The 25,865-nt window shown below is 44.0% G+C and overlaps 2 protein-coding genes across 10 annotated transcripts in view; one reads left to right on the plus strand and one right to left on the minus strand.

Moving 5' to 3' along the window:
- Window positions 1–3,104, plus strand: part of Sema4d (semaphorin 4D) — a 111,905-nt gene extending 108,801 nt beyond the window's left edge. For 2 of the 3 annotated variants that reach the window (XM_074052383.1, XM_020160944.2), the window contains 2 exons: window positions 1,442–1,539; window positions 2,313–3,104. In XM_074052383.1, coding sequence (XP_073908484.1) covers window positions 1,442–1,539; window positions 2,313–2,339 — 125 coding nt within the window. In that variant the 3' untranslated portion in view covers window positions 2,340–3,104. The remainder of the gene's footprint in view (window positions 1–1,441; window positions 1,540–2,312) is intronic. The other variant, XR_012440513.1, reaches the window with a different exon arrangement.
- The window catches only part of Secisbp2 (SECIS binding protein 2), a 49,561-nt gene that overhangs the window by 10,579 nt on the left and 13,117 nt on the right, over window positions 1–25,865 (minus strand). For 5 of the 7 annotated variants that reach the window (XM_020160941.2, XM_074052387.1, XM_074052388.1 and 2 more), the window contains 10 exons: window positions 23,694–23,816; window positions 21,953–22,042; window positions 20,605–20,728; window positions 14,600–14,766; window positions 13,635–13,773; window positions 12,910–13,066; window positions 12,013–12,233; window positions 6,756–6,910; window positions 6,285–6,474; window positions 4,873–5,746 (listed from right to left, as the gene is read on the minus strand). In XM_020160941.2, the coding sequence (XP_020016530.2) occupies window positions 5,643–5,746; window positions 6,285–6,474; window positions 6,756–6,910; window positions 12,013–12,233; window positions 12,910–13,066; window positions 13,635–13,773; window positions 14,600–14,766; window positions 20,605–20,728; window positions 21,953–22,042; window positions 23,694–23,816 (1,470 nt within the window). In that variant the 3' untranslated portion in view covers window positions 4,873–5,642. Of the gene's footprint in view, window positions 1–4,872; window positions 5,747–6,284; window positions 6,475–6,755; window positions 6,911–12,012; window positions 12,234–12,909; window positions 13,067–13,634; window positions 13,774–14,599; window positions 14,767–20,604; window positions 20,729–21,952; window positions 22,043–23,693; window positions 23,817–25,865 lie in introns of those variants that run through there. The other 2 variants (XM_074052384.1, XM_020160942.2) reach the window with 2 other exon arrangements.

Below are 25,865 nucleotides of genomic sequence, written 5' to 3' on the forward strand. Positions count from 1 at the left end.
GAAGTCTGTGCCTGCTTTATTATGTCTAATTTCCTTGTCTGAGAAGGTGGGTGCTGCAGTTGCCCCTTTTACAGAGGATGAAACAAAAGGCTAAGTGACTTGCCCAAGGCTGGCACCAACAGAGGACAGGCAGCTTTAAAGCCAAGTTACACAGAGGAGGCAGGGAGATAGATGACAGGATTACTGTTCAGACAGCTGTTTTCCTATCCTCTTCTGTTCATGATTTTCTCAAATGTGCAGTAAGCACACCTTATTTGTAGATTTATCACAGATGGTTTTGATGAAGTGTGGTCAAAACACAAAATTTCAATTCCCATGTATACATCTCAGTTGATGTGAAATTCTTAGTTCCACATTGTAAGTAGTGTTTAAATTCATGACCTGCTGAGTGTTTCCCTGCCCTGAATTTTGTGAAAATCTGCTGCCCCAAAGCAAATGGTACCTAAAATGCAAGGTAAAATTTAATAGCTTAATTTAAGTGATAAAGCGACAATATGAGATGTGTTGAAAGGCAATGTGTCTTTAACAGAGCTAGGCAGTGTTATGAAAAAAATGAATCAAGCATCCAGGGTACAGAGCTGAGCTCTATGCATCCTGAACATCCACGTGCTCTCCTCAGCGGTGGTCTCCTTGGAACCAGAGACACCAAGGGCCTACTGTACTAGGAGTGCTGCGGCAGGATGTGATTACAAAGCAAAATGATTTTCTGAAGAGGGTCCCCTGCTCTGCTCAGCTCACAGGCTGTTAGAATACAATCAGGCGAACTTGCAGAGCCCCCAAGGACCACTGCGGGGGCACTCCCCTCACCCTCCCACGTGTCCTGCAGAGGCCTGGGCTGCAGACTGGACAGGTACTTGGCACTCAGACAGACTACTGGGGCCCCTGCTTACTGGTGTCTGCCTCATGTAAGAAGGACTCATGTTCTTGGGAGCCTGCTTCTGAAGTCAGTGATGTGCTTCACTTGCGTGGTTGTCAGGTTTGTGTCAAGACACCTCTTTGGAAAGCCACGGAGATTCAGTGGCAAAGGACAGAATGTTCAGAACCCACAGCCTTGCTGGCTTCCTGAGGTGCCACATACCTTGGCGAGAGCAGAGGTGATCTGCATGCTCACTCTCACTAGAGGGAACTAAGGACGCTGCAGGCCCCTCTAAGCAGACCACTCACTTGTATGGCTGCGGAAAGCCCTCTTGCCATGGCAGGAACAGGAAGCAGCAATGGGAAGCAGAGGACAGGTTTACTGTGGCCTTGGAGAGAAGGTGCCACTGAAGGGGTAGGTGGAATGGCTTTTCTGAACACCGCCACAAGGAGAGCAGACCACTGGATAGGTCAAAACTGGGCCTTGCCCCTCACAAATGACCTGTGGTGGGGCTTTGGTGAACAATGTGCATTAGTGGTGCCACAGAGGACTGCAGAGCCATGACCTTGGCTGTTTGTCTTCCAGAGGCAGCCCAGCAGGAAAAGTGGAGCAGAGAGCTTGCTGCCTGGCAGGCTGTGGTCGGGGAGCACGATCGGCTGATGCAGGGCTGGAGGAAGGCATGGGTGCGTACTGACTACCCAGGGGATCTTGCAGGGACTCCCAATCTGTAAGTGGGCTACTCTTCAGCCTGCACAGATGTTTTTGAATTCTCCGTCTTGGCACTGAGGCAGGATTGGGAGGCATGAAGCCATCTGAATGGGCCCAGTGTTTGGACAGCATTCTGCAAGTACACAGGTGGGGCTGCCTGCAGGTGGCGCTCAGCTGGGCACTGCTGGGGAGCAAGGAAAGGTAGCATCCTGGGTCCAGCCCTAGTGGGGTCAATCAGCAGGTCCAAGGCTGCAGAAGCAGCGGTGTTCCCAGATAAGCCACGTAGGTGGAGGCTGCCTGGGCCACAGGCTCCAAATTCACTGGTGTTGCTTTCTTGGATACCACCAGAAGACAGGCCACACGAGTTGCATAGAGGTGGGGGCTCTCTACCAGCTCAAGCTGAGGGCCCTAAAGCCCTCTCCCTCCCCTTCGTTGGCAAAAGAGTGAGGGCTCAGTTGGTCTTTTCACACTAGAACATCTGCAGACTCTCAACCTAAGCCCTCCGGGAATGTGTGCTCTAAGCAGCCGGTTGGACCAGGAGGTGGAGCAAATGGGCTGCTTGTGCAATCCTGTCCCCTGTAGAAAAACCATTCCCAAATGCTTTGATGCTTAGATTCCAAGGGGATCCTACACCATGAGATGCCAGGCCTTTATTCCATCTGAGATGGTCTATAGGAGAAACTGGGTTGCAGAGCAGAGAAGACTCAGGTATTCTGCCAAGAATTCAAAAACTACCTTTTTCTTTCAGGAAAGCTGTAGCAAGGACACCTTCTAGCCACCAGGAGGCAGTTCCCAACCCAGAGCCTGATCCGACCCTGGCTCCCAGCCAGCCACCCACCCTAGCAAACTGAAGGCCCCAGCACCCACAGCAGCAAACTGTATTGCCCCTGGCCAGCTCTGCACAGCTCTCGGACCACCATCTGACCTGCCCCTCCCAAACGTTGGGCAGTAGAGAAGCAATGAGCCCTGAGTAGGCTTGGGACTGTAACCAAGACCTTTCAAGGTGCTTACAACAGAGGGTCTGGTGACAGACACAGGTGACCAGGTGTTCTTAGGAGATTCCAAACCGAAATATCATGTTAGAAACAGAAGTGTGAAGGCTCCTTTGCCTCTGGTGGCCACTCCTACTTGATCCCAGGACTTCCATTTCACATTCGAACCTCACCCAGGACAGCTAGCAGGGCTAATACAGCCCACCCCCATCCTGGTTTGACAGATGTTAAGTCCAGCCCGCTGCTGTGCCCATCTAAAGAGCTAGATGTTTAACCCCAGGGTCCAATCCTGGGGTGGGAAAAGTGAGATTCCAAGTGAAAACCCTTTGCCTTAAACCTTCAGTGACGATAAGGTCCAGTTTTGGATGGCTCTGTGATATCTGTGTCATTCTTCACTAATCTCAGAAGTTCTGTGGTTCCTGCTTATATTTACCCCACCCCACCCCAATGCTCCGCTTCTATAAAGAACACTAGGCATTTGAGGTAGAAAAGCTAAACAGGTCAATTATGCAAAGTTCCTGGTACCATATTAAACTTTTTTGACAGTAGCCTGAGTGATGAGTGTGTTCTCTTGTACCTGCTTGAGTCTCTAATTATTAAAGCTGTTAACATGAAGACTAAGTCACTGTGTGTGTGAACTTGTGAAAGCTTGGCCCTAGAGCTGCTCAGACATCTTAGACATGACTCTTCTTGATTGTGAAATGGCAGTTTTCACAGCTATCATAAAACCAAAACCTCTAATGAAAGCAAAACCATGCCCCTCTTGTGACACAGGGAGATACTGCATGTCTCCTCAGCCGTGTGGCCACAGCTCCCGTCTTTATCGAGCAGGATGTGTGTGGTAACAACCGTGTTACGAGATCAGCATACGGGTTCCTGCAGCTCACTTCCTGGATCCAACACAAAAAAGAATCCTGAAGCCAGCTGAGTTCTGGGCAGACACCCTGATTGCCACATTTGCCCTCTCCTTCATGTGGAGCCAAGAGAGCCAGCCACTGCTGGGGCACCTGCTTGGCCATCTGGCCATTGCATGCTAATCCTCCCCACAGAAACATACATACTCACGATATGAAAATTTTCTATAAAATCTGCATCAGTTTTCACTGTGGTTTATGCTTGCCATGTGGCTTCAACCATGACAAACAGCTACGTGAATACCGCCAGCTCTGGGTCCCTTCTCTTGGTGCTGTTTCCCAAAGTCTGGATTTAGTCAGAGCATGTTCTTACTTAATGAACCCATTATACACTTGAGGTTATAGTGGAGTGCCTGTAGCAAAATGTGGCTATGAGAAAGAAATTTGTGATTCTTTGCACTGCTGACACAAAGAGCTGCAAGTTCAATTTGGTACCCATCCCCTGCAACTCCCAGCACTGTTTGCCTCAGGCACCATCAGCACACCGGGTGAATGGGCTAGCTGAGCAGCACTTCCGTGCTGGCCTCAGCAGGAGTTCTCTACTGCCCACAAAGTGATGGCACAACCAAGGTGCCACAAGCCAGAACAGGATTAAGAGAAGGAATCCTGCGGAAGCTAAATGAGATGTTAAAAACTCACCTATGCATTCTGCTTAAGCCAGGAGCCTGGATTAGCAAAACAAATTCCACAAACCTACAGCTCTCCAAGAATGACCTCTGAGCAGGTCTTCACCTCCGGTAGACATTTAAAATATTTTTCTGACTTTAACTGCTGAGTGTAGCTAATAAGCTATTTGAATATTCCCCATAAATTAGTTTTGTAGCTTTTATTCTCAAATAATCTCCAACTTTCAAATTTACTACTTACTTGTTACCTACTGACACAGTGTGGGGGCAGGAAAGATCTCTCCTCTGACCCGCTGGTCTGGCCAGCTACATCTACCAACCATGTTGAACCAGCTCAGAATATGTCAACAATGGGCAGGGCAGGGCAGGGCAGGTGGTGCTCCACACACCAACCTCTGGTCATGCTACCACTGGTCAATGTATACTGTTTCTAACTCATTCTTCCAATCTTACTTGCTCATCATAAGCCATTCACTTCTCAGAGATCTATGCTGGCTGTGACTGACTTCAATTAATAGAGTTTCAAAGTCAAAACAATACCTGTTTGCTTGACAAGCAAAGAGTAGTGTAAAATTCTTTCCTGCTATGGGCTTTGGCAAAAAGAACCCAAGTGCGGGTTGGGGCTGAGCAGGGACAGACTTTAGCACTCAATACTTCTAGGGCTGGGAGTGCCAGGCACCATGACGACCCAGTGTCCAAGAGGGAAAAACCATGATGCAAGAAGAATCAGTAAGACTGAGACCATTGATAAGCCTAAGATCACCAGAGTCTAAAAGGAAATTAAATAATCACTCTTTATTCAAAATAAATAGCCCTCTTATTGCAGGAAAAATACAAAAGCTCTGTCCTCCTGGCCTCTAAGGCAGAAGCCACATTCAGAATATGTTCATTTAAAAAAAGAGCTGTAGATTATTAAAATGAAATCTAGGAATTTCAATATACCTGCTTCTTTGGAAAACAAAGACTAAAAGGAGTAATCCATGTCAAAAAGTCACAGGTTAGAATCTAACTTTCCTTCTGAGGCTCATTTTAGCAAATCCTCCGTATCATTAAGTAGCAGAGCTATGTCCCCTGAGAAAGGGCGCTTCCCACTGCCCGCCTGCTCTGACACCAGTGAACCCAGGGGTGGGGGCCCTCCCCACGATCCCCTGCAGGCAGCTGCACAACTGCTGCTTGCTGCAAACTCCCTTGCTTGGCTCATCTATGCTGCAACAGAGGGAACATTTCCTTAGCAGCTGGAGTACTCAGGATTATGTTTTCCAGTATTTTCCAGATCCACAGTATGCTCAGAAAGCCCAAATGGAAATCACCAGGCTCTTAGGAAAGGCTTCCGCTGGCATATGTGAGTCCATTCAGCAGGATCTGTGGCTATGAGGGCCTACAAACACTGTTTCCTGTGCCCTCTCAGGCCCATTAATTTCCAACTCAACAGTCATTCACCATACGTTAGGCCAGTGAAGAACTGAGAAGGAAAAGCCCCAAAGTCTTTTTCAAGCCTCCCCCTCCTTACCCAAAATACACAGACACACAGGAAAGAGCTCTCTTCTTATAAATTCAAGTTCATCATCTGAGAGGTTGACGCCTCCAGTGATTCTTCTAGCTCCAGGGCACATCGACTGTATGTTTCCAGATGTTTTCTCCAAATTTCAACTAAAATAGGAAAACAGCTCAAGTGATGAGCAGACACTGACAAGTCACCAAAGTCCATCAGAAACCAGCAGCATGATGGAGTGAGTTACAGACGCTGCCAGCTCACTCTGCTCAGGTGAGTTGCTGGCAGGTTCTACCTGCTCTTCCCCATCTGCCTGCCAGGTTTCTCCTTAATGAGCAGCATCACTCTCACTCCCCAGAGAGCAGAACTTATTGAGCAATGGCCTTGAGAAACTCCACTCAGCTTCCCAAGCTGGTCTTAGGTACAGCTGTCCTTAAGCTACCTCTGTTCAGGTGACACCTGGAGACAGTCACTGATGAGCCCTTGAAACTTCTAAAGTGTGCTAACATTTCTTAGGCAATGGCCTGGACTGATAGACCCTACTGCAGCTGTTCTTGGCATGAACCTCTGGGACTTATTATAGCGGGTCTTATAGCAACAGTACCAAGCTGCAACTCTCAGGCCCCTGATTTAACGGTGATAAACAACTTAAAGAGGACATTCACCCTAACACCAGACCCTTCACTGAGCACTCACTGTAGTGTGGTTCTTTTCCGGTGGAGGCTGGGGGATCATCTACAGAAGAGCAGCTGGGGTCCTGTGTGGGTGGGCTGGGAGGAATCTGAGGCCCAGCTCCTCCTGCCAGGTCCTGCTGCATGTTCTCCAGCATGGTTTTGTATGCCTGCCGGGCCACCATTGTCAGCTCGACCATCTTGTGGAACTGGTCCTTAGGCACAAGTGAGAGCACACAGGAAAGATGGTTAGTTTCCTGCATGCTCAGCGACAGCAACCTCCACAAGGAAGCAGGGCTAACACAGGTAGGATGGCCTACCTGTGATTCTCTGATGGCAGTAAGCCCACTGTTTTATAGGAAGGTTCTGCCTCAGTGGTAGCTTCTCAGTGCCAACCTACCAGAGGTTCTAGGCTTCCCTATGGGCAGGCACACAGGCCTCCTGTCCCCAACTTCCACCCATGGGCAGGGACCAGAGAGACTTGGGCTCAACTCACCTGGGCTCCATCATAGCTGAAGATCCCCACAACACTGACAGGAACTGCTTTGTTCAGACTACGCCCTAGAGCCTTGCGGTTGAGAGCAAATACAAAGGGAATGTTCTGCTCACAGGCATAATGGATAATGGTATGCAGGGTGTCATCCAGTCCACCTGGTCAGAAGACAAGGACATTATCACACAGGGCACGGAGGTGATATTGATTCTACAGTCAGCAACATACCCCACCCTACAATGTTATACTCAGGTCAATGACCCCTGCAAAATTCCACCAAGAGAGAGCAAGTCACAGCCACATGGTACAATCAGTTCTTCAAAATCGATAACTTCCCCCTCTTATAGAGACAGAACCAGGGGCTCAGAGATGTTAAAGACAATATCTCATGTAGCACAACTGGTCAGGCCCAGGGGCCAGGCTCCCAAGGGCTCACTGGCCCTACACCTGTTCCCTACACCTGGGTCTGCTTCCAGGTGAGCCAAGGCCAGCATGAGGCAGGATAGGTGGAAGGTACAGGTAACACACCTGGCCACCCAGAGTTCCAACATCGAGGAACAATCCCAACACAGGAGAAGCGAGTAACAGCAGTTGGCATGTCTCTATGTTTCAACAGCAGCCAGTGAGAATGCACAATCAAAGAGATGACTCCATTTACATGGGGAACCAAAGATGACAGTGGGCAGGAATACATTTATCAAGAAGTGTGAAAGATAAACAGAACAACTCCAACATGCTAATGTGCTTTTGGATAGAGATGATCTAAAATAACAAAATGCCAACTGTACATTATTAACTTTAAACTTTAAAATATTGTGACTGCCTACAAACAGGATTTCTTTGGTAAATTAAAAGTAGGAGACAATTTGAAGCTGGCATCACCAGGATACAAATTTGCAATAAAGCCACAACAAGATAAACAAGGAGATGCAGATCAAACAGAATGAAGGGTCCAAAAATAACCTGAATGTTTGAAAACTGAGTATGTTAGGAACAGTATTTTGAATCAGTGGGGCACGAGACCTTGGGGTGACTGGGTAGGCCTCTGAGAAGACTGATCTAGACTTGTACTTATGTCTTAGACGGAAATACATTCTACATATACATAAAAACATGGAAGAACCAGGGAAAAAAACAGAAAAAAAAATTTGAATAGCTTTGGAGAAGGTTTAAAAATAAAAGTAAAACTTATATGCAAAAACAAATAAATAAATAGGGGCTGTGCAAATAACTGAAGTGGTAGAGTGACTGCCTGGCAAGGGCAACACCATGACTTCAAATTGCAGAATTGAAACAAACAAATAAATACATATGTAAGAAAGCAAGCAAGCAAACCTGGTATGGTGGTGCACACCTGTATTCCAGCACTTGGAAGGTAGAGGCAGGAGAATCATGAGTTTGAGGACAGTCTGGCCTACATAGTGAGGCCCTTCAGAAAACCGAAACAACAAAACAATATTTACAACATGTAGTTTCTACAAAGCCAAAAAGAAGTTTTTTTGTTTTTTATGAAAAAGGGAAAGAACTAAAAAAATATTTGCAACTTTTATCCAAGGGCTAGCTTATTACAAAAAAAAGGAACAAGTTAATATAAAAAAATCAAGTTCTCAAAAGAAATATGCGCAAAGAATATGTGATTAGTTCAGAGGAAACAAAAAGTTCTTAAGTGAGAATATACTGACAGTTCCTAAGAAAAATGCTATAAACAACTTTCCAGGAGGGTGGCATGATTTGGAGGGTGGAGGGATGGGGGAAATCAGGCATGGGAGGCACTGCAGAGGTCACTAGAAGGCAGTGGGTCACATGCTTTAGGGTTACAGTTGCCCTTTCATGTCAAGTATTGAAACTGTAAGATACACATTTCTTATAAAGCAATTCTGAAAAACAATAAATGTTTGCTATAATTATTTAGAACTGTGAAAAAGTATCACCTGGAACCTAACTGCATCCTGCCCATAACAAATTCAAGAAGGGGACTTCTTAAAGGCACATCCTGTGTGACTCGGGAGCTGACTCTCCATCTGGTTGAACAGGGGATTAACTTTCAAGTTCCTTATGCTTCAAGCAGAAAAATACAGAAACAGATGATCAAACAAATACATTTCAAGTACATAAACATAACAAATCCTTAAGATGCCAATCAAGTCAAAACCCAGCCTTCTCCATCAAGAGGAAGGTGCTTCAGGGAAGGCAGGAGACTACAGATCAAGTATAGACACATCTACCTTTTCACTTTTTAAAGAGACAATTACATGGGAGGTGGCAAGAGCAAAAAGTTCTGGAAGCTGAAAATGCAATGGACAACTGAAGAAACAGACCTAAGCCAAGAAAAGCCCACAGCAGCCCTAGGGTCCCCCAAAGCTTGGCAACAGATAGCACCGTAGTCAGGCAGGACAGCTGAGGCAACATATCCCTCAGCTGCAGCCCCTCTGGTGAGGCAGAGAGGTGTGCAGGACCCCACATGCCACTGGATAGTGAGCATGAGAGCCACAATCCAAGAGCCACAACTGCCCTCCAAGTAGGAGGCAGGCATGTAACCAGCTTAGAGGGGAGAAGAGCCTCCCTCTGGGCAGCAGCCCAAACAATTCACTCTGAAGTAGAGGCTCTTCAAGTGGGCTCTTTATACCAGTATGATCACTGGGAAGTTGCTGGAAGTACTGACCTGCTGGGACAAACTCTGGAATCTGCATTTCACCAGCCCCATGGGTGACTTAGATGATGCCTGCACTTTGAGAACTACTACCCTGCAATACCACTCACAGCCCTGAGATGCCAGCCACACATCTGGAATTCTTTTAAAAGGGTCAGAGGACAGTTAGGAAAACATTACCAAAAGCAACCCAAACAAACACCAAATGCCCTGAAGGAAATGGAGGCTCCACAGGAGAACAACCTGGCATCAATGAAACACTCAAAGAAAGACATCCAATATATAGCTGCACAATTATAAAAGCAATGTTTAGCTGGGCGCCAATGACTCATGCCTATAATCCTAGCTACTTGAGAAGCTGAGATTAGCAGGATTGTGGTTCAAGTACAGCCTGAGCAAATACTTGTTAAGAGCCCCCCATCTCCAAAATAACCAGAACAAAATGAACTGAAGGTGTGGCTCAAGCAGCAGAGTGCCTGCTTTGCAAGTACAAAGCCCTGAGTTCAAGCCCCAGTCCCACCAAAAGAATAAAAATAAAAATAAAAGCAATCTTTAGGGGTGGGGTGTGGCTTAGTGGTAGAGAGCTTGCCTAGCATGTGTGAGGGTTCCCATCCCTAGTACTACAAGACAAAAACAAAACAAAACAAAAAGCAATCATCAGAGAACAAAAAAAAAAAAATCAACTCACAGAAAGAAAATGCTGTACAAAGTTGAAGAGACAGTTGAGAAATCCTAACAGGAAATTTAACTATAAGACCAAGCAAAAAGAAGCTGAGAGCAAAGAATAGTCCAGAAAGTCTAATGATGACACAGCTCCAGAAGAGCCAGCAGTCATGGAAAGGGTTACAGAGCAAAAACTCAACACATCATAGATCCAGAGACAAACTGCCCCACATTCTGGAAACCTAACTGAAGACAAGCTCCTGATGAGGAGAGAAGCACAAGAAGTTCTGATCACAAAGGATCAAGAATCAGAGACTAGATTTCAAGCAAGATATTCAAAAGTATCTCCTATGCACCCTTCCCTCCCCAGTCATAAGAGGATGTGTTCCAACCAAACAAGGGTGTACCCACAAAGGGAAGCCAACAGGATTGTATTAACAGTGTGTCCCAGTAAGAGCAGGGTAGAGGCCAAAGGTATGCTGGGGTAATAGCTGTATGAGGGGCACAGAGACCAGAATTAGTTTTCTTCAGATGAAATTTCAAGCTGCCTGATGCACCCAACTCTCTCAGAGCACACTGAGGCTGCTGGCCAATGGTGTGGGTTTAATTAATATTAAGTATATAGAAAAAACATTAAGTATATAGGCAATTAGGCAAACACCACAAAACAAGAACCGGAAGCCAAACTATGCATTAGAAGGCTGGGGATGAAAGAATAAAGTTCTTTCCTCTATTGGGAAGTTGACAAATAGGTTTAAAAACAAAACAAAAATGAGTAGTGGCCTTGCAAGCTACTTCTTTAGAGACAGGGAAGGAACTACACCAAGATTTACCTAAGGTCTGACCAGTGGGGTTTCTAGTGAAGGCAGAGAGCCCAGCTTGCCTTTTCCTGAAACAAATGTCATGTAACAATTGAGCCTTTTATCAGTGCAGAGGTATATAGTATACACTGTTGACCAAAGAGCCAGAAAAACATGTGGCTCATTCTCTACAATGACCCAAAGAGGCTTCTGGGTGCCACAGACGCACAGCCAGATGGACAAGTCCTGTCACGTTCTGGTCAGTGGTGATGCTGGACTTATATCGACTGAGGACAGGGGTCCAGTTGCTGCCCCTGGGCCTCCTGGGGCCTCACATGTGTCAGGAAAACCCCAGGCTTCAGTTGTGGAATAGCAACTGGAAAAGATCATCACTCAGGGTTTGGCACCAGGACCTGGACTTGTTACTTCAAAGTGTGACTCTGGCCAAAATGAAGTTTGCACACAGGAGGAAGGAATGGGGCCAGAGAAGGGCTGTGTGTATAGATGCCCCTCTTCTTCCCCAGCCCTGAGGACATGGAGGAGGGGTGTACATGAATGACAGCACTCTGCTCTTAACTACCAGTTATACTACTAAACGTGAAGAAGCACAACTCAGGCAAGTCCTCAGGAAGCCATGTTAGCACAAGTGCAGGGCAAACATGAGACACCACAGACTGAAGTATACTGTCACCTCATATAAAACATCTGACAACAAAACACACACCTTCTAGCTCAGGTAAAATGAAGATAAACCCATATTGGTAATGAGTAAGCAGAATGAGTTAATCATAACCCAACAACTTGCAGTAGGTTAGATACATCCCTCTTTAAGGATAGCTAGACAACCAGGCACAAGGTCTGCAGCAATTCTCACAAGCTCAATAGCAGCAGCCAGCACTTCCTTCCCTGCTGCCAGAGGAAGGTCGTGTGGGCTGCTGGAAATCCATGTGCAAGACCATGCCACCTCCTTGCCTCAGAATGAGGAGCTCAGTGGGCAATGAACCTGGGAAAAAACAAGAATGAAAGCAAGCCATCAATGCCCACAGTGTGGCCTGGCTCACTAAGCAGGTGCAAGGTGGATCATGAGGGCAGCACACTAGGCACTGCCACAGGGAGCATGTGCTATGGAATATCACAGAGCTCTTACCTTTCGACTGTATCTTCTCACAGTTGGGAGAAATGATGATGCATTTCAGTTTCCTGAGCTTTAGGTGTTTAAGAACTTCCCTCAACCCCAATACAAGCCGGCGTTTGGTCTTAGCCTTGACTGGATCTTTCTGGTACATACGATCTTGGAACCGAACCAGTTCCTTGAGTAGGTCTGTGACACAAGCGTCCACTTCTTTACTGAGCATCTGGCTGCAGTAACTGAAAGGAACATCAGATACCATGAACTTGGCCACTGGCTGCAACACTGCAGCTCTGAGATGTCCAACTCCAGAGAGAAGAGACAGTATCAGATTGGAAGTTGTTTGGATGCTAGCCCTCATCACTGGGACAATGGGATTCGTGATAAGTCTGATGTATAAAAGTGAAGAGTAAGCATCTCCCCACTACTCCCAACTACAAAAGCCAGAAGCCCAGGTCCTGCCCTCCAGGGCTTACACAGGGCCCAGTCTCACCACTCCCCATGCACCTCCCCATCCAGGATACAAACACCTGGACAGACTACCCTGAAGAGCAGTGGGAAGGAAGAATGCGCAAACAAGGAGAAAGTATCCTGCCCTTAAGAAACTATAGCAAGAAACTGAAACATGGATCCAGATTATCATCACTGCTACATCATCCATGCCCCACCTCAAACTAAGGGTACCTCTTGCATCACTACCAGCAGGAGAGAAGCCATAGCAGACACACACAGACAAAAATATTAGGCTAACCCCCAACACCTGCAGAACTAGACGATGCAATTTTCAACCAGGAAGGTCAAAGTGTAATATGGCCCAAACACACAGATTTATGGCACTCCACTCTGTAAGGATGGGAGAAATCAGTGCCAAACATAACCCTAAGCACCCTGCCTGTCCTGGCAGTGCTCACTTACTCCCGGAATCTCCGGCTGTGGATCTTGGGAAGGGCAGCATGATCAGGGGCAGGCTGGCAGGCCTCTGCATCCCTCTGGAGTTCTGTGCCAAGTAGTTCTTCTGACTTGCCCTCAATCACAGGAGTGGAGGAGACTGATTCTTCTGTCTCCCCTGGACCTTTAGGGAAGGGGAAAGAAAAAAAAAAATCACTGTACAACCTCTACAGGACCCTGTGACACAAAGCTCTGTGGTACAATCCCAAGGCGGTCCCACCTGCACACACCTGCCAACTCCCAGACATCCTTAGTTTAGAGGGCAGCAAATATCCTCAGGGAAAAACAGAAAAGTTGGTGGAGACAGAGGGTCAGGACAACTTTCTGGTCTTTCTGGAGGTGTGCCCCCTCCCCAAGTCTAATTATTCATTTTCACTGTGGTAAAATATACAGAAAAGTTACATTTTAACCACTGTGCAGTTCAGTGGCCAAATCCATTTTCAAATTTTAGAATCTGAAAAGTCTCATTATTGGGAGTGGCTCAAACCTGTCTAGCAAGTGCAAGGCCCTAAGTTCAAAGCCCGTACTGCCAAAACCAAAAAACAACATCGAAAACTTCCCTGAGGATCAATGTATACCACAAAGATGCAATGAGCTGGCAGAAGCCTGAACAGCTTCTGTGCACAGCTCACTGCTCTCAAGACTCTCCCATCTGAAAGGTTCTTAAGGTACAATCAATCAGAAACTGATACCTGTGAGTTCTGCCTGGTCCGGAGCCTGGTCATCAGCACCACTCTCTGCATCTTGTGCATAATCACTGTTAACAGCTAGGCTCAAAGCATTTTCTTGAAGTCGCTGCTGCTTTCTCTCTTGCCTTTCTTTCAAGATAATCTTTAAAATTAAACAAGTGACAAACCTAAAGATCTGTACCTAAAAGATAAGCTCTTCTGAAAAATAAACTGTCTACGTTCATTTTGTTGACTGAACTTGGTCATACCTTTGCAGTGGGGACATGCTCACATTCCCTGGGGACTAGCCCAAGTCCCCTCCTCCCCCCAGTATGAGAGTAGCATGGTCCCCCCCGGGGATGCAAAGCAGGTACACAGAGCCCCAGCTCTGAAGCTAATTCTGCAGCTCAACAGTCACCCAAACACAGGCATCTCAACGGACATGGAGCACAGGCACCACAAAAGAGCACATGTGACCATCCTAACAGAAGGTCAGAGCAGAAGTGTTCAACAGTCACTGACTGAACACCATATAGATCAGCCTGGGGAAGTGAGGCAGAATGTGTAAACGAGGAGTATCACTCCCCACTTTCTGGTTTTCTATGCATGTTCCTGCAAAGTAAGAAAAAGGAAGAAAATATTTTCCTTTCACAGAGCTGAAGCCATCCCAGCTTCATACACTCTAGCGCAGTGTTGGGAAAGCCAGGGCTCACTTATTAGCAAAGCATGAACACACTGTACAACATGTTCAAGTAATTTAAACTTTGTTTCTTTTTGAGACAGGGTCTTACTGTATAGCCTAGGCTGGCCTTGAATTTCGATTCTCCTGCCTTCCAAGTGTTGGGATTATAGCATGTGCCACCAAGCCCAGCTCAAATAATAATTAACCTTAAAAACTAAAGATGTAAGAGCCTGGAAGAAGTCAATATAGATCTGTGAAATTTTATCCATTTCCCAGTGCCTTGTTTCCACAGGAACATTCCACACACCTTTTTCAGTGAAGTGGGCTTCTTGGCTTTGGGGACCTCCCGCTGCTTCCCCTTCTTCACCAGGGGGGCGCTAGAGTCCAGGGGGTTGTGTGGGGTCTTCACCTGATTGAAGCGGCGGCACCGCTCCCCTGAGGATGCTTCTTTGGAAAGGACTGGCACCGCTCCAACTGCAACACAGTGGGACGCACGCCACTCCCAGTCAGACCCCACAACCTTTCTCATCTTTGTCAAGCAATCTTTGACCCATTCTTTCCACTGGCAGTGATTCTAAATGAAATTCACTCTTTTGGACAGGATCCCAAAATATAGCCATTAATCCACATTAACCCATGTATAGATAACCTTCTACCCATAGAACCCAATCTATGGTTTCTTAATGAAGTCCAGTAAGGTATAGATCATTTTTTTGACTTGGTATTTCTAGGTAGTCTGCACTTACCATTGTTACTGGGAACCAGTCCCCTTCCACTACATGGTCAGCTGGCACTGCCTTTGCAAAAGCTGGCTATTGGTTTCTGTACATGTGTCTTCAGCTCATATTACTTGACCTTATAAAGCTCTAGCAGTATTTCTATTTGATTCTCGAGTTTTTCAGACATAAACAGGTTGACCCAATCCCACCATGAGTAGTTGAGAATAATTTATCCACAGTCAGTGAATTACTGTGATTACTACTGAATACTTTAGTATAACTCTCCTGTTCTACCTCACTTCCTGTCCCAGTAACTGTTTCAAATCAATAGTTAACTCCTATGTACCACTCCCTACTCTTCTTATGAGACTGGTTCTCATATGTATCCCTGACTGACCTTGAACTCATTATTCTCCTGACTTAGCCTCCCAAGTGATGGGATTACAGATGTGCACCCAGTCCCCCCACTTTTCAGTTAGGAAAATTCCCAAACATGCACCAAAGAAAAAGAGACTGGTAAGTAACGAGTCCCCATGTACATTTCACCCTGCTTCAACAACTATCTGTGGTTTTCCAAATGTATTTTAGCCACCCTCCTTTAATTATGGAATATGATTTTTTTAAAATGTAAGTTTCATAATTCAGTTTTGCTCATTCCATCTCACCTGTGCAATTTCCTGCTTCAGTGCAAAACATTTCATTTATACAAGTTGTCCAAGACAACACTGTCTTCCAGGTTGCTTCTTGCCTTAGTTACAGCACAACTGCTCATATCTGCAGGTCCTTATTCCCCCACAGTGTTTGAAACTTATATGTGACTGGCTCAGTCCGTGCTCAGAACTGCTCCTTCACCTGGTACCCAATGCCACCACCAAATTCAGCCCCTTACACCTGCTCATACAAAACTTGCCTCCAGACCCTCAGTTCCGCAGTCACTACATCCCACTGCCAGGCAGCTCTTAAGAAGTATTACCACGAACACCATGCAACAAGACGTTTCCTGAAGACTCCTCAGGCGGCTAATTGTATCCTTTTTTGCGGGGACTGGGATTTGAATTCATGGCTTTGTGCTTGTAAAGCAGGCACTCTACTGCTTGAGCCACACCTCCAGTTCATTTTGCTCTGGTTATTTTTTGGAGAGGGGGTCTCCAGAACTATTTGCTTGGGCCTCCTACTTCAATCCTCCCAATCTCAACCTCCCAAGAAGGTAGTATTACAGGTATGAGCCATTAGCACTTGGCTTACTTGCATCCTTTGTAACAAACCACTACTCCAGTAATCAAACTGTTTTTCAGCATTCTGTGAGCCCTTCTAACAAATTATCAAACCTGAGGAGGGGGTCTTGGGAACCCCTAATTTTAGCTGATTAGTCATAAGCAAAGCGGCAACTTAGACTTGTGATTGCCTCTCTTGTGGGGACCAAGCCCTCACAGACTGGAGTCAGCTGCTAACTCTGAGCGGTTTGTGTCAACCTCGAGCAAAAGAATGAACAGCCAGTGTGTGCTGATGATGAAGGGAAGTTGAATCGGTGCATGGAAAACCACACATATCTGGTGTCAGAAATGAAGTTTGTGTTTCAGTGTTTTTCCTTTAACAAGAAATAATTATTAATATAGGTTGAATATCCCTCGTCTGAAATGCCTGGGAACAGAAGTGATTTAGACTCCAGACTTTTTGGATTTTGGAATTTTGCACAGATTTTACCTTGTTGTAGGATGACAGCAGGGTGATTTAGTTTTTTTTAAAAAAGTTACTACAAGAGATACACAATGAGGCATTAATTGTTGAAATGACATATTACCCATAATTTGCTTTAAAATACTCGAGGGAATAAAAGTAGGGCTACAGATGAAACAAGACTGGCCAAATAGTAAACACTGGAGCTGGGTAATGGGCAGATGGAAGGGTTCATCATATTCCCTATATTTTGGACTATAAAAAAATTTCCATAATATAAAAAAGTGAAAAGCAAAGACAAGACAAAACTTTCCATGGGGTGCTCTTTAAAATGCTGACTCCCTGATCCCATTCTGAGTCATTCTAAGAGTAAATCTGAGGTTTGCTTGAAATCTGGTTTCTGCAACACCCAGCTGGTGCCCACTGCTGGCAGTCCTGGGAACATGGGGTACAAAAAGAGGCACTGGTTTCAAGAATACGCTGTCTATTGGTGCCTCACCCACTACAGTGTAGTGCTCCAGGCTTTTACTAAAGATGACTGTAAAACAGTCACATAAAACTTACTTCTACATTAGCCACAGGAAGGCTACTTAGGTCACTAAATCATTCAGCAGCTCATATAAAATGACCAATCAGAGAAATCACATTTAAATTTTTAGCCTCAAAAAAACCTACCCCATCAGAGAGGCTAAAATTAGAATGCCTAACACCACTAAATTAAGGTGAGTATGTAGTTGCCAGAATCTTAATACACTATTGGCCAGACTGTAAAATAGTACAAAGCAGTTTGGAAATGATGGCAATTTTATAAACTAAATACCTACCCACAAGTCACAGTATTTCCATTCCTAAAAACAGATACTCAAATAAATACATGTACAAGAATATTCATAGCAGTACTATTCACAACAGCCAAAAAGTAAAAACAATTCAAACATCTAATAATCAACAGAGAAGATGCAAGAGGTCACCTAGTAAGACTTTATGAACTCAGGTTCTCCTAAGAAACCACATCTATATTCAAGAGTTTACAGACTTGATTGTGGAGAGATGGAATGTTGCAGATAAAGAAACCAAAGTTTATCTTGGGGTTTGCTAGTCCCTTTTAATTGTCATTTACTACCAACCTCTATATCTGACCTAGCTTTATTGTGACTACTAGATAAAACTCTTGGGATATATGCTAAGTTAGCTAGACTTCTGGCCTCCACCAACCCTAAAGATAAAATGTAATTACAACTGAATTCTGTAGTTCTGCCTTGTTGAAGACAGCATCGGAATCCTCTAAGATTTCCTCACCTTGCTAAAGATAACATTTAAATCCTACAGAAGACATGTCCCTGCTTCTCTGTGGTCTCCTACTTTTGTGACTGAGAAAGCTTACGTAACCTCCTTTACAAAGGAACCACTTCCTTCAGCTTAACTTGAGTTTGTGTTCCTGGGGCACTACTGCTCATATTTAACTCAGAGTAACTGTTCTGTTATCTCAGGTGTAATTTTACATCAACAACTCCATTTATATAAAATATCAGATGGAAAGCTTAGTGGGCATAGGATTTTCTTTTGGGCAATGAAATATTCTGGAACTAAACAGATGGGGTGGTCTAACAACACTGTGAATGTGCTCAATGCCATTAAAAGTTGTACACTTTAAGATGATTAAGCTACATGAATTCTACCTTAATAAAAGGAAATGACAAATAGATAAACAATAAATCTTAAAAATACCATGTTAAAAGAAGTCACACACAAAGGAGCACATACTGTAAGACTGGTTCTAATCATAGGATGATCTAGACCAGGAAAAGCTTTCTACGACAGATGATCTGCCTAGGGTGGCAGCAGGAATGGGCCAGGCAGGAAAGGGCCTGGGGAAACTTCAAGGGTGTTCTTCATAACTAGGGGTTTGGGTCACGGAGAATGATGCACTTGCCAAAAGACTTCAAATGGTGCAATTAAAAATCTGTGCATTTTGGGACCAAGGGAGTAGCTCAGAGGTAGAATGTGGGCGTCAGCATATACAAGGTCTTGGGTTTGATCCCCAGTACACACACACACACACACGCACACACACCATACACATGCACGCACGCAAACATACGCATGCACACCCCACAGGCACACACACTCACATGCACCACGCACACGCACCCCCACACCTCCCCACACGCACTCACACCACGCACACCCCACACGCACACGCACGCACACATCACACGCACTCACCACACCCCCACCACACACACACGCGCACACACGCCACACACCACTGCACACACGCAACACCACACGCGCACACACACATGCACATACACACGCACACACACATGTGCGCATTATGTTATAGGCCTACATTACATCAAAAAATAAATATCACATAAATAAACACTGAACTCTAGCTAATGATATGCAGGCTGTGCTTATGGGTAAAATACCATGAAGTCCACAACTTCACTTTGAAGTGCATCAGAAAAATAAAACATATTGCTGGATGGATAAATCAGCGTCAGCAAACTTTTCTTTATAAGGATAGATGGTTAATATTTTGGCTAATGAGCAACTGTCTGTGGCAGTAGTAGAATTAATTACCACATTACAATGCAAAGGCAACCAGACAATCCTAAAACAAATGGTGTTGGCTAAGTTCCAATAAAACTCTTATCAACAAAGCCAGGGACTGGTGGGCCAGAGTTTGCTGCCCTGACGAAGTTATGCAATACAGCAAACACAGCTAATTATTGTACAGTCTAGTGAGTACATGAATGTTCACTGTACAATTTATTTGGGTTTTCTGGACACTTGAAAATTTTCAAAAGACAAAAAATCCCAACTCTCCTGAAGAGACAGAACAAGTTAATTCTTTTTGGGATTAGCATCATAAAACCTGGCATATTTCCCTTTTTACTGACTACCAGGAACCTCAAAGACAAAAGGAAACCCAAGCAAATACAATGTGTAAAAAGTTTCTTTACTAATTTCTTTGGGTGCCTATGTTCTCATTTTTAAAAAATAAAGTGTTTCATAAAACTCTAACTTTGCCTCTGACCAAGATCCTCTTAACGTCTGCTTCTGGTAGCTGGGATTACAAGCACGAACTACTACCACATTCTGCCTTTTTATATTTTTTTGAGACAGGGTCTCACTACATAGCCCAGGTCGGCCTTGGGAGGTGAACACAGGAGGATTTCAAGTTCAAAGCAATCCTCCTGCCTCCACCTCCCAGGTGGTAAGATTACAGGAGTCAGCCAGTTGTCTTTTTTGGAGAACTGTGTTTTTAAGAACTTTGCTTCTATTTAGATTGTCTTTTTTGTTGTTGTTGCACTATAGGTGTGCTTATAAATTTGAATATTTAACTCCTACAGAGATATGATTTACAAGTATTTTCTTCCATTATATAAGTTATCATTTCACTTTCTTGACAATGTCCTTTGGTATACACAAAGTCTAATTTTGATGAAGTTCAATTTCTTTGTTGCTTATGCCTTTAGTGCATAAAAATCTAAAAATCTATTCTCTAATCTAAGGTCATGAAGATTTAACCATTTACTTGTAAAAAAGTTTTATAATTTTAGCTCTTATACTAAGCTCACATCCATTTTGAGTTCATTTCATCTATAGTGGTGAGGCAAGTGTCTGACTTTACTCTTTCACATCTGGAAATATCACTGTTTCAGCATCTTTCTGAAGGGAATATTTGTTCTTTTAATGAACTTGGCACCCTTGTCAAACTCAATTGGCTATAGACATTCAGGTTTATTTCTGGACTCTCCATCATACTATGTTTGTTCATGTGTGCTTATTCCAGTAGTACACTGTGTGGTTATATATAAATAACTTTTGATTACAAGAGAAAATATTTACAAAATAGTATCTCTGAAATCATTGTGAGACCTTGCTGAGATGACGTGACTCTTACCTGAGAACACAACTGGTCTAGAGGACTGCTTGGCATGCTGCTGCTTCTCCAGTGCTGCCAGCATGCCTCCCAAATCCAGCTGCACTGGAATCTGGCTCTTCTTTCCACTATTTTTAAAGTTACTCTACAAAGTTCAAAAATCACAAGTCTACTTAAAATACTATATTTTATACACTGAGCTTTTCATTTTACAAAAAAACGCATATAAATATATGTACAGACTTAAGACTATAAAAAACTTATCAATTTTTTAAAATCAAGTAATTAAAAAAAATCACTCCCATGCTATCTGCCAACATTACCATGGTTACATCCTTCTCAATTCTGGGCTTATAGCATCTCCTACATTTCTATCCGTATCTCCATTGTGTGTTAATAGCATACATTGACGTACAAAACATCAAGGCTTATAAGTCTGTGAGTGATGCTACTTGGTTAGAATTACTACCTCATTAGCACCATCCTCTCTCCAACTGCCTAAGTGAGCCAACAAACTGTCATGAAATTATTGGGACAGGACCAAAAGTCTATAAAGGCCCAAATCATACCTGCAAATGAATGCTAAATATAAGCCTCTATTATTTTTCTAGGCAAATGTTTTTGAAACAGTTGTGATTGGAGTTTTGAGACTATGTGAAGAGATGAAAGCCCTGTCCACTGTCTTACCACGTGTTCTCCTCCCATTTAACAACCCTGCTGGCTGAGGGTTTGTATCAGGGACAACTCCAAGTGCAACAAAGCAGCAAGGAGACCTGTTGCAGGGAAGGAGAATAAGCAAACTCTAACATGTGAAATGAAATCAAAGATAATTCTCATGGGGTTTAGAATTTCAGTTTTTATAGAATTTGCTGGAGAACAAATACTCCAAAGTATGCAAGTTCCCTGTCTAAATTATGACTCACAACTCCATGCTGAGTCTACAAGCTCAGGCTCAAGAATCACATCCCCTTTGCTTCTGTACTGACTGCTTAGACTGAAAATTTGTTGCCTCTCATTTTTCTTCTGTAACACAATACTGCTCTGTAACAAAATACTGCCTCAAAAAGGAACTGTTCCTGAATAAATGAAGTCAACTTTTTCTTTAACGTTTCATAAGATAGTTTCCCTCCTTTCTGACACAGCAACAGCAGTTACCAACAGTCTCAATACAAAAAGGACAAAACATTTTAGCTCAGAAGCAATTCTGCCTCAACAAACCTGAGGCAGTTATCACAAGGAGGAATAAATCAAAACAAAATAAAACCACCCATCTCAGCTCAGAGCCATTTGGTAAGTAGGTATTTTCAAGAGTTTAGTTTAGCAAGAAAAGTTAAGCCTAAAGCAACTGTGGTAGCAATCTAAAAATTACCTGTGGCTGCTGTTTAGACTGAAATTTCGGTGACTCTATTCTGTCTCTTCTTTCAGATGCAACTGCCAGATTGGGAAATTCCTCGGTATCCTAAGTAAACCATACACCCTTTAGCTCTTCATTCATGAGGAGAATGTAAATATGTCAAGGGCAACTTTCCCTGCTCATATTTCTTTCTTTAATATGACTGACCCACCAAGATCTCAAATGTGATACAAATACCCCCAAAACACTAACATAAGAGCTTCCGCTTTATTTAACTCACAGAGCAAATAGAACATAGTTCTATTACCTGTTCCAGAAAAAGAGAGGGCAAACCACCAAGTATCGTGGTACACCCCAGTGGTCTATAAAACAGACCTTGAACCATGGTAGCATAAGACTACCCAAAAATCTGCTATTTAAAAGATTGTTTTCCATTAGAAAAATCATCAAATCTAGATTCAATAATTTAAGCGTTCTAGGATTTATGCTAAGAGACAAAGACAATAAGCCAGTTTAAATTTTCTTTTTTTTTTAATCACTTAAAACTATCTTAGGGCCAGGAGTTGGTGGCTCACACCTGTGATCCTAGCTACTTAGGAGGCAGAGATCAGGAGGGTTGAGGATCAAAACCAGGCTGGGCAAATAGTTCATGGGACCCTATCTCAAAAAACACTTCACAAAAAAAAAAAGGGCTGGTGGAGTGAGTCAAGGTGAAAGCCCTGAGTTCAAGCCCCAGTACTGCCAAAAAAAAGAAAAAGAAGAAAATTATCTTAGGGCCAGGTGCCAGTGGCTTATGCCTGTAATCCTAACTACTTGTAAGTCTGAGATCAGTAGGATCAAGGCTCCAGACCTTCCTGGGCAAAAAGTTCTCGAGACCCAATCTCAGCAGAAAAAGCTGGGCATAGTGGCATGTGCCTGTCATCCCAGCTATTGCGAGAAGCATTTAAAAAAATCCTGAGGTCATTTTGTCAATATTTTAGGTACCATGGGGAAAGTGACATGGGAAGAAAGGGAGAGACCATGAACTATTCACTGGCACAACCATTATTTCTTTGCCACAGTAGGTCTTCAAATGGGTAATCACTTTCTTGAATGGATATTGCAAGAGCCTTGGAAACCACCCGCCCTGGTTTGTGGGAATGTCCTAGGATGGACCCTATAATGGACTCCTGGGCAGCACTTCTGGGACACTCTTGTGCCTACATAAGCAGCCAGGAGCCTGAGTCTGGTAAAGAAGTGTAAAAAAGCTGACCAGACTGATGAGAAATGTAGTCAGACTCTGGCTGTCTTAGAGTGCGTACTGTACGCACTTCTGAAACAATCACAGGTCACTTTTAGAAGGAGGTTTATGGAATTCTTGTAGCCAGTCTACAATAAATCTATGGCATTCTAAACCTCTATGGTGCAGCACAAGTCACCTGGCTAGAAAAGGATGTCCTGCAAAAGCCAACGTTCTAAAGCAAGGAAAGCAACAGAGAAGAGAACGGAAGGAAATATGAGTAACACAGCATACCAACTATTACATTTCAATACAAGTAGCTTTGCTCTCGACCATTCATTCGTTCAAATGTTTACTGAGTGCCTGCCAAGAGACAGAAGGAAGCCAAAAGGAAAAGGTGAAGATAATGATAACTACTATTTTCTTCAGCACTAGGAAAGGATTATTGAAGAAAATGTTAGAGATTTTCACTTACGAAACCTGTATGAACCCACATGTTTACGTATCACATAAAGTGAGTAATAAATATAAATATACTTCAATCCTTGGTGGCTCTTGAACTGTCAGGATTTCATAGTTTGTTACAGACTTTTCTTTCTTTTTCTTATTCTTTCTTGAGGCTTCATTTTGTTCAATGTCACCACCCTGTGATGTTTTGGGCTAAAACAACAAAAAAAAGCAAAAATCATGTGATTTTAGGGCATTCAATAGTATTAATAATGCCATATATTAGAACAAAATTAAGAAATTATGGTATCAAGTTGTACAATCTCAAGACAATTCCTTTTAAAGTTAGGCTCATCACTTATTTTTGAAAGCTCAAGCATTCAGTAGAATAATTCTAAAGGAAGCAAAATCTGGTGTAAGAGATGTAATGCTCAATTCCTTCTGAAAACTGGTGGACTGGACATGACCTAGTTATCACCTTAAGGAGATCAGGCTGTCATGATCCTACTAATCCAACCCGAGATCACTCATACATCCAGGTGTGCCACTTCTACCAGTGGAGCATGATGCCTGGTCCTAATCTGATTTGCCTGTGCATCAGAATCACCCTGAAGTCTCTAATCAGACACAAGCCTGATCCCCATGCTCAACTAACCTTGCCACTTGCACAGGCCCCTCAGCCCGGGCCCCTTTCTCAGTAAGGGCAGATGTACTTTTGGGCTCAGGGCTTTTGCAGTAAATACCCATTTGTGAGGGCTACAAAATGCTCACTCATTTACTAAAAATCACCTTATCTCTACTTAGCCCTTGTCTGCTGACCTTACTCATTTTTTTTTCTTTTCTTTTTTTTAATTTTAGCAACACTTTAATCTATTACACGAAAAATACTGTCCTTTCACCATACTAAAAACCTGCACTGCTCTGGCTTTTAAATTTGTATTAAGTGAAACTAAACATCCCGTCTGGAATCACCGGAGGCTTATTTCAAGGACTCAGTGACCACTGTGGCCGCCGATGCAGCCCCGGTGGAGGTTCCTGTCTTAGACCTCGCACAAAGGAGTAGTGCCCGACCCTGACCCGCACACGGACCCGCGGGAGAACCAGCCATCTGCACACAGACCCTCGGAGTGACCGGCCACCCACACACGGACCCTCAGGGAGACCCGGACGCCCCGCAAGCGGATCCTTGGAGGGACAGGCGGCCCCGCACATGGACACTAAGGACCCTCCCGCATCCGCCGAACCCCTCTGGGCACCGACATCCTCTCTCCGCTGCCAGGTGTCAACACCCCCGAGCCCGGAAGAGAGAACAGACAGGAGCCAGGCCCGCCTGCCACAAGCCCCGCAGCCCACAGCGCACCTGTCCCAGTCGGGGTCCCAGATGCCGAGCCCCGGCCGCACGCCACCAGACCAGCTGCGCAGCCCCGACGCACGCGGCTTGCCCACAGTGACTGCGGAGAAGCCATGCCGCCTTCATCTTTTTTTTTTTTTTCCTTTCCCCAAAGCACTCACCACTCTCTGACGTGATCGACATCTGTCTGTTAGTCTTTCTCCCTAGATCAGAATCTAAAAGAGACTTCTTAAATTTTGAGTTCTGCTTTGCCCAGAAGGAATTTACCCTTCAGGAATAAAAGATTCAGAAGCTATAAAAAGAATAAGCTTTCTCCCATGACCTGAAGGGACTGTTCATGGGACTCCGTTATGCGAAAAAGACAAATTTTAAGGGTGAAGTATACACAATATTTTATTTTAAAAAAGAGGCTGGGGTTATAGTTCAGTGGTAAAGCACAGCTTAGCATGTATGAAGCCCTGGGTTCCAAGGAAGGAAGGGAGAAGAAAAAGAAGCACCGAAAAACGAAACAGAGCCCCCTCTCAAACTGTTATAAATTTTTAATTTAAAGAGGTATGGGAGAAACAACTTTTCAATTGCTAAATGTTTGTAGCATTATATTTATCATTTCTGTAATAAAATTTCACAGTACAGAAAGTTTTAAAGGAAGAAGTCATTATGATAAGTATTGTTTGAAATGCGCAAAATGCAAAGCCATCTGGGTTTATAAAGATGACAAAAGATCTTAATTTTCTTCCTGTTAAGAATTTTTCTAAAACACTTCTCTTAAACTATAATCAAGAAAATGTTTTTTAAAAATGAATCTGGGACAAAAAAAAAAGTTAACTGTTAGAATATTAGCTACATATTAGAAAACTGGCTTGGACAGAAACTTCAGAGTTGGAACCAAAAACTAGACAGTGAGCAATTTT

This window comes from Castor canadensis, chromosome 13 (assembly GCF_047511655.1).
Source record: "Castor canadensis chromosome 13, mCasCan1.hap1v2, whole genome shotgun sequence".
Classification (NCBI taxonomy): domain Eukaryota; kingdom Metazoa; phylum Chordata; class Mammalia; order Rodentia; family Castoridae; genus Castor; species Castor canadensis.